Source organism: Channa argus, chromosome 21, assembly GCF_033026475.1.
Source record: "Channa argus isolate prfri chromosome 21, Channa argus male v1.0, whole genome shotgun sequence".
Taxonomy (NCBI): Eukaryota; Metazoa; Chordata; class Actinopteri; order Anabantiformes; family Channidae; genus Channa; species Channa argus.
The window spans coordinates 12,149,122-12,157,673 of NC_090217.1; the positions used below are offsets into that span (position 1 = coordinate 12,149,122).

The 8,552-nt window shown below is 38.4% G+C and overlaps 1 protein-coding gene across 16 annotated transcripts in view; it reads left to right on the forward strand.

The window, feature by feature from the left end:
* cald1a (caldesmon 1a) overlaps window positions 1-8,552 on the forward strand; it is a 51,678-nt gene extending 43,126 nt beyond the window's left edge. For 12 of the 16 annotated variants that reach the window (XM_067490095.1, XM_067490097.1, XM_067490106.1 and 9 more), the window contains 7 exons: window positions 266-309; window positions 446-524; window positions 1,870-2,010; window positions 2,173-2,268; window positions 3,161-3,229; window positions 4,824-4,860; window positions 6,915-8,552. In XM_067490095.1, coding sequence (XP_067346196.1) covers window positions 266-309; window positions 446-524; window positions 1,870-2,010; window positions 2,173-2,268; window positions 3,161-3,229; window positions 4,824-4,860; window positions 6,915-6,928 — 480 coding nt within the window. In that variant the 3' untranslated portion in view covers window positions 6,929-8,552. Of the gene's footprint in view, window positions 1-265; window positions 310-445; window positions 525-1,869; window positions 2,011-2,172; window positions 2,269-3,160; window positions 3,230-3,485; window positions 3,538-4,823; window positions 4,861-6,914 lie in introns of all 16 variants that reach the window. The other 4 variants (XM_067490096.1, XM_067490098.1, XM_067490107.1 and 1 more) reach the window with 2 other exon arrangements.

Consider the following 8,552-nt stretch of genomic DNA (forward strand, 5'->3'; position numbering starts at 1 on the left):
CTGCCACACTTAGCTAAGGTTTGAAATATATTTGCAGTAAAAACTATTCACTATTATTAAAAGTATTTTTATGTTAGAAATACGTTTTACTGTGAAGCCACTCAAACAAACATAAGAGAACTGATAGAAGCCTTGAAAATGAAAAGGAGAGTTGGGTTTAACATCTGTTTTGAGGCTAGTGAAGAATGAAGGAAAGTGATGTGCGCATGAGTGGAGCTTTCCCACAATATTTATAACCTCATTCTTTAATAACCTTTCTCTACAGATCGGAGAAAGGGCAGAGTTCCTGAACAAGTCTGCACAGAAGAGGTAAATTCATGACTTAAGAAATATCTGCCAGATCATATCGTCTACAAGAGACAAAGCTTTTACCTGCAGCAAGGCTTTTACTATTCAAAGTGTATGTTCTAAAGTGTTACATACTATACTGCTTACTTCTGCCCAGCAGCTCAGTGAAGATGTCTCATTCTCCTATGGTGTCCAAGATAGACAACCGGCTGGAGCAGTACACCTCAGCTGCTCAGGTTAGTGTTGTAGCCACAATGGAAATCAGCATTCAGCACTGAAACTGTAGTTATCTATGCCTTGTAGAAGAATAGGGTTATCCCACTTAGTAACACAAGACACCAAAATACAACCAGATACCGAAAATAGGAAGAAATACGTGAGTTGTACCCTCATATGCACAATGTAATATGCATTTATGTCCAAAATTTAATATGCACATTAATCAAGCCAATAGAAAAGAAATAAAACAAGCCTAGAGTTGAGAAAAAGTGTATAATTTCCTGACTGCTTAGCCTTGGCATGGTTGCTGTTTTTATCTTTGCAAACAATCTAAACATGTTTGGTCACGACAAGATAACTGGAAGTAATGCAGGGTATCTGCATGTCTTAAAATATTTAAAGCAGTTTTCTTAATTTTTTTTTTTTTTTTTTTTTTTTTTTTGTAGTAATGTTTTTTTTTTAAGCTGGCTGGACAAAAACCCAGACCCAGTCTTAAGACTCCTGAAATGTAGTATGGCATATTTTTAATTTATCATTTTAGCCATTCTTACATTTTCGGCTTCTTCAAAAATGATCATATTAAGAAATTGTATTATATACGGCTGAGAAGTACTGAAAAGGGAAAGATGAATACAAAAGTGTGCATCCCCTTATTCTGAAATGGCAAAAAGAGTAAAACAAATGTTTTTTCATCAACATGAAATTTAACTTTTTTCTCCTTGAGCATTTGTTCCTTCTTATAGTGAAGAAACATTGGTACTAGCTGAATGTTTATTGAATGAATTATTTTGTGAAATGAAATAAATATGGCCCATATCATCTCTACTGTATTTTAGCAACTATAATCCATTTAGTTAAATTAAACATTTTGAACTGTGCCAGAGCCCCTTGAATGTGATATCAACAACACAGGGATGGACAATTTCAAATCATATTTAAAGAAGACTGACACAAATCTCTTAACACCTGAATTCAGCAAGTAATCTTATGATTTCAATCTTAAGATTTCATCCTTGATAAGCTAGAAACTATATTTTAGAAGGCATTCTGAGCATAAAAACATCCCAGTTTCCATCGTGTTTCTTTTTTCAGTATTTACACAGGCAGTTGGAACTGGTGTCATGTGGCTCTTTTATGCTACTTCTTCCTTTCCCCCAGCATCTTTCTCTGTTGTTTGAATACCGAAAACAACCCATAATAATTCTCAATGCACTTTGAAGGCGTATCAAAGACGCTGTAGGAATTTGTCACTATTATTAGCAAGCTTGTGGCGTTTTAACAGAAGACAAGTATGTGAGCGTTTGATCACGACAGCCGTCCGCTGCTGTTCTCCAGTTTAAACCCAATGCTTTGTCTCCACAGCGAGAAAACAAGGAGTGTCGATCACCTCGCTCCGGAGCGGTGGATCTGCCGGTGGTCACCGATAGCATACGGAACATCAAGAGCATGTGGGAGAAGGGCAACGTGTTCAGCTCCCCCGGAGGTGGCGGAAGTGCATTTAAGGTAAAAGATGAGGTGGTGGAGGATGTGGAAACTTGTGCTTGTGTGACTTGAGCAGAAAGAGAGCAATAGAGAGAGGAAAGAGCCCATTTCGCTGGCACTTCCTGCTTGGCCTCCTTGCCGATGACGACCACGCTTAGCTTACCTTTGACCCTGTCCAAACAGGAAGCAGCTGTGATCAAGACAGGCGTGGCGGGCCGCATCAACGACTGGCTGAATAAAACCCCGGAGAGCGGCAAAGCCTCAGGAGCAAGGCCAGCGGTAGGTCATTGTCATAGCAACTCCTATCACTGCTACTAGCGAGTACAGTACATGTCCTGTATAGCTGAAGGCCTTGTAGAGACTTGTATGGAAGAACAACTAAATAGTTGGAGGTGTGTTGTGATGAACATCTGTCCAATCAGATTTAAGCAATTTAAAAAATGTATGGGTCAAACAAACATAGTCCTCAGATTAAATGAGATTTAGATTTTTTTTTATTATTATTATTTACACTCATCAGCTTATTAGTTACAGTAGCAGTGAATGTTTATTGCTATAAAGAAATATGCAGCATTTTAAAGTTTAGTAATTTCACACAAATCTCTCATCACAATTCCTGCTGGTTGTGTTCTGTACAGTTGGTGTTTAATAATTGTTTAGCAATTTATGCAGTGGAGGCAAGTCAGGCTGCCCGTATGCTTCCTGTGAGATGTGATATATTTGGCACCACCTGCTGGTTACTTATCAAAAACACTTGTGCTGAGCTTGATATACGTCTGTCATAATATCCACACAGTTGTGCATGTGGATATTTGCTAGCAGACAGCAATACCCACTGGTTTTCGATACTCCTACTTACAGCACGTTGTACCCAGATATTTATTTCAGATTATTACGTACTGCAGATCATGGCTTGTACTGTTTCTCAGAACATCTTGCCATGCAGTATGATCATATTCCCTGGATTTTACCTTGCTTAGTGATGGATCTAGTGAGAGTGCTATTTTCCACTTTCCCTAGACAAGCATAATACTGCCTGTCAACCTTTGCTCTCGTTCCTTGAGCTCTCTGTCATTCCCCACCTTTGCCAAAATATGACGTCTGTTTTCATATTGACCTGCAAATGCTTAGCTCGGCCGATGCTTTGTCGTTGCCTCTTGTTCACTCACAGGACCTGAAGCCTGTTGACGTCACCAACAAGAGGAGTCTATGGGAAAATAAAGGAGCATCTCCAACCAAGGTAGCTGTTGTTGATTTCATACCATTTAGTTTGTTGTACGGGGAAGAAAGACGTGTAGGGTGATCAAAGTTGTGGGGGGAAATCTATACATCTGGAGTTTTTCCAGATGTATATGTACAAAGTTATTACTATGCCAGATTGGTTTGCACTCTTGGAAGCCCCCACGGGTTATTTCTATAAAGACACGGTGTAGAAATATTAAAATAATGCCACAGCAGTGAGGATAACACTTCCTTATGTTTGTTTTACTTTAAAGAACTCTCATAGCTAGTTGACCTCACCGATAAGTCTGGATTAAGTCTGGAGAGGTAAAAGAGTATCTGTTTCACTTTCCTTCAAAGTGCTTATCACAGAATGACTTCCCCATCTGCTGTCACACTGTCAGCTTTTTTCTCTCTGTCACTGACAACGCTGTGCTGTCTTCTGCTGTGGTTGGACACTGCTGCATATTTTAATTAAAATAAAACATAAATAAGTAACTCAGTCCATGAAGAGATTATAATAATATCCCAAAGAGAGTTTATTATAAGTCATTCATCTTCAAAGGCACAATGTTATAGAGGAGTTAGGTAAATATTCAGTAATAAACATGAATAGGTTTCTGTAATGCACGCAGGCATTTACAGCTTATGTCCTTATTATTTTGACCAATTGTTCGCCAAAGTCCTGCAAAGTGAAAGGAAATGAGTGAACACATCAGCAAAGTAAAGCCACTTTTAAAGAAGGATTATGCTGTTGACTCTATTAACACCTATAACTTGTTAAAGCCGACTCAACAAAATCCAGAGGATTAGAGTTTGGTGTAAATTCTGTGTCGTAAAAACCTTTAACAGTGCGCCCGTTGTCCAGCTGCAGGCCGAACACTTTTCACAAATGGCTGTATCACATCTCTGCTCCTTGTGACAAGCACAAATCACTACTCTCAGTCCAGCTTCACTGTTCTTTTTATTGCCATAATGGATAAACTGTTTACAGAATTCTTTACAAGTAAGAGTGCTGAGGTGCGCAACAGCACTTTGACAGTATTGAATCACTGTTATCGCTTCACATTTTCAAACAAGTCTGACTACACCTGACATGAATAAATTATCTTCACTGCTATACACAGATAAAACTGTGTTTGTAGAGGTGCTTAGTAGAGGTGAAACTCCACATTTTAAAATAGACTATGACAAGGTTCTATACCTACCCACTTACTTTCCTATAAACGTCCTTCCATCCTTCCTACTCTGGTAGTAGTGTGTTCCTGCAGCCAACAGCTGCAGTGCAGACAGAAGGCTGGGGTCCACCACAGGGAGTAGTGGGGCTGCTTGTTTAGGCAGTGGCCTGTGCTGACGCAAGAAGTACCCTGGACCAGGAAAGGTAGTGGTTAGCAACCTTGTCATTAGCTGACCATACTATGCGGTGATGTCAATGGACGCAAATGAGCAGAAAAGATGATTTGTGAGGCCTGTCTGGATAGGTTCAAGAAAAGTTAGGTAAGAAAATAAGCACTTGCCGCTGTGACTGGAGGCTTTGTAGGTACATTTAGCTACATTTCTCCATTCATCTGCATATTTGTTGCTTTATTAACTTTTTGCTTCATGTATTGCAGGTGGCAGGCAGAGGGGAAACCAAATCGGTAGCTAACGGTGAGTTTTTTTTTGTTTGTTTTTTTACAAGCCAACATCAAAGTATCAGCTTTTTCATTTGTGCACAAACACAAAACCGCAAATGGCAGAGTAAGGTATTTGTGCATGTACACTGCATTTCCATGGTGTCAGTCCCGAGGGTTGCGGCAGGAAGGGCTCACTCCAAAAAAAAAACTCACTCCAAATCAATGCGTGGAGCACATTCCGCTGTGGCGACCCCTGAAGGGACGAGGCGAAAGCCGTTGATCTTTGACACTTCATTTGTAGAGTGAACTTCCAAAATGACAACCTTTCAGAACAGTTGTAACAACCTTGTTATAATTTTTTTCCCAGTGCAATATTTCATTTTTCTACACGATACAGGATTTGCTCAACCCATAAGGAAAACACTGAACGTAGTAGAAGATAAAATTAGTGGCAGGCTTTAATCTGACAGTATCACTGTGTTTTTATAAGCAGCCAAACTGTTTTAAAATGGTTAGAATTCCTACATGCTCATACAATATATTTAAGTCAGCATTGTGTACTTTATGTATTTTTATTTTCTGTTACTTTTTACTTAAACTTCAATACAATTCATAATTAAATTACATCACTTTATTCCCCTACATTTATTTGTTATAATGTATTATTCAGAATCTGATTAATAATCCAAAAGCAGTATGTGAAATGGGCCATTCTGCACAGAGAGTACTTTTTAAACTAAATTTCTACTTAAGTAAATGATCTTAGTATTTCCTCCAACTCTAGTGGTAAAGATGTTGCTAGTCTGTTGATTTAATTTGCTGTTCTACACTGGGAGAGCATAACGTTCATGTATCTTAACATACCAGTTGAAAATATGCGAAAAGCATATGTTTCTGAACTGGCAACCCACCAGCAAACATTTTTACTAGTTGGAAAAATACCCCGAGTCCTTTGGCAGGAGACATAAGGTCATTTTGACACTGGCTCTTTGATTTATACAACACCATGTGTCCAAATCTAATAAGTGACCCTATCATAGCCTACGCTGCAGTGTTTTTCAGTTGCTGTTTGGCCTTTTGCTCCACAGTGTTACAGGATGCCACTTAAACATTACTTACTATTTTAAAATCAGATCTGAGTGCATTTCCTCCTCCCTTTGTTCCCTCCAGTGGGCAGGAGAGAGGCTTTTTGGCCTTGAGGAATTCCACACATTTCTGTGTAACGTGCTGCTTGTTCAACACACAGGCTCACACAAACACACCAGTTTCACCTCTGTAAGCCCACTCAACAGCCATCTTGACGCCACTCAACCCTTCCAGCTTTTCCACTAATGTGCACGTCGGCTTGTGCTGCTTCTACCGCACTCCTGCCTCTTGGAGCATTACACACTGTTCCTGCCAAGCTGGTTTGTCACATTAATAGCCGGTTTGCTGAAGATTAGCACACCATCACACTCTGACTCGGAGGATGTTGGAGGCCTTGTATAGATTTTGCAGTTATCACTAGTGATGTCACTATCACTAGAATTTGCAGACATTTGACACTAAATTGGACCTCATGTAGAAGTTTCTGTCTTCACATGCCTGACTCTGATACCAGGCTTCCAGAATAATGTTCCCTAGCGTGTGAGTGGAAAAGTAACTCACTGAATTTATTGAATTTCCAATAAACCATAGCAGTCAGTTCAAGTGTATTTATGAAACCTCTTGATGCTTATCAGATTATCTCTGTGCATCATTTCTTAACGGTCTGTCCAGTTGATATTCTTCGAGCCAGGCTGCTTAAACTTGGTAAAACATACACGTGTAATGTTTGTGATATCAATAGTTGTCATCTTTACAAGTCTCATTTTGGGTTTAAACAACACTTCTTCCATTTTGTCAAATGGTTTGGAGGCAAGAAATTCAAATCAGAGCAAAATTTTGTACCTGGTTTCAGTCAGTCACAGTTGTCTTGGAGCCAGCATCAGCCTTTAAACTGGACATCGACTGCATGACTTCAGCTCTTTGTGGTGTTTGCTGCTTGTTTTGCAGATGTGTAGTAAATGCGCTGACAGACTTGCATTTTGCATCATCTCTGTTTTGCAGGTATGGGGCACTAATGTCTCAAAGAACCACTAAACCCTGGGACCAAGATAACCCAAGATTCTTCTATGACTTTGTCTTAAGAACCAAATAATGACCACAATCCTAAGAGGGACCCCGGGAGAGACGCTGTCCAAGCACTGTACTGGAACAAGATCATATTTTTGTACAGTTGCCACGTATAGTGCCTTTGCACAATTTTTTTTTTTTTTTTTTTTTGCTTTCTAAAAGAAACAAAATGCTGTGAAATTTGGACATTTGTAATAACTAATTACTTTATACAATCCTGCCAGGAAGAAAAAACTAATTAAATTTAGATTATCCGTTGTTCTCCATGCCGACAGTTTTGATAGAGAGAGTAGATGAGTGAAATTTCCACATTCCAAAGAGATGGGTGAAATCAGTTCTCTCCCTCTCCATCCTACATCTCTCTTTTTTTTTATTTATATTTAAAGCAAAAGCTTCACACATTGTTATTTTATTCAACATTCACCATTTCAGGATAGAAATATAAGCACTTCTAGAATTTAGCTGATTTCACTTTTATTAAGTCTTACCAATAGTGCATCATTGGTCTGAGTAATATATGTTAGCACATGTGATGTTTTGAATATGACCTATTATACTGTATCGTATGTAACATCTCTGTACTCAAAAGGTATTTTTTAAAGCTTTTTGTATCCAGAAACTATTCACCAACTGGCAGTTTTCATATTTGGAGGCGGCAGAAGTGTTGTTAAGACTTTTATTATTATCCTTTGTCATTTTATTTATGTTTTAAAATATGTTTTGTCTTTTTCTATTTCTAGCTGTTTTATAGCTTTTGTACCTGTTTGATCACTTTAAAACCTTCAGACATTTCTCTTTAAAAGCAAGTGTCTCATGTTGCTTGAAAGCTGTAGGTTTTATATCATAGGAAATGGGCAAACCAACCTTTTTTTTAATTTTTACATCTACTTTTAACTTCATTTTAGCCTCTATGCACATTCTTATGCTCAGCAATCATTTTTAATTGAGGGCATACAAAGTAAATCAGGGTGCCTAAGTATATAGCAACATACTAGTACAGTACTAGGATATTTACCACTGTGTAATTCTACGTCTTAAGATTGCAACGACAATGTTTATGACAGCTGAGGTACAGTACATAAAAGCCTCACAGCAACTCAGTATAATATAAAGATATTTCACTGACATGATCTTAAGTAGCTCGATCCCTTTCAGTAGCTGCATGGCACAAGCTTAGTTAAGAATATGAACGGTTTGCCGGGGCATTAAATTGATCCATATTACTGCTCAAAAGTCTGACAATCACATTCCATGGCTCCTGAAAAGAGCAGGGGAGCTTGACCAAAATATTTTTATGCGTGATTTAATGTGACATGTATGTTTTTGTATCAGTGGTTTCGTAATACCATTCTTTTTTTACAACTTGTTGACCATTTTATGTTTTTTTTTTTTTTTAAATTCTTTTATTTCTATGTTTAACCAGACACTTGTTGTTTGTGTAGCGCTAAGCCAATGCACATTACACAATTTGTACTCTCTCTAACCACTCCCAATGTCAAACAACTGGATGGGTGTTTTAAACATTGTACCCTTGACTCAACAACAGCAATAAAGACATTGAGGTTTTCCACA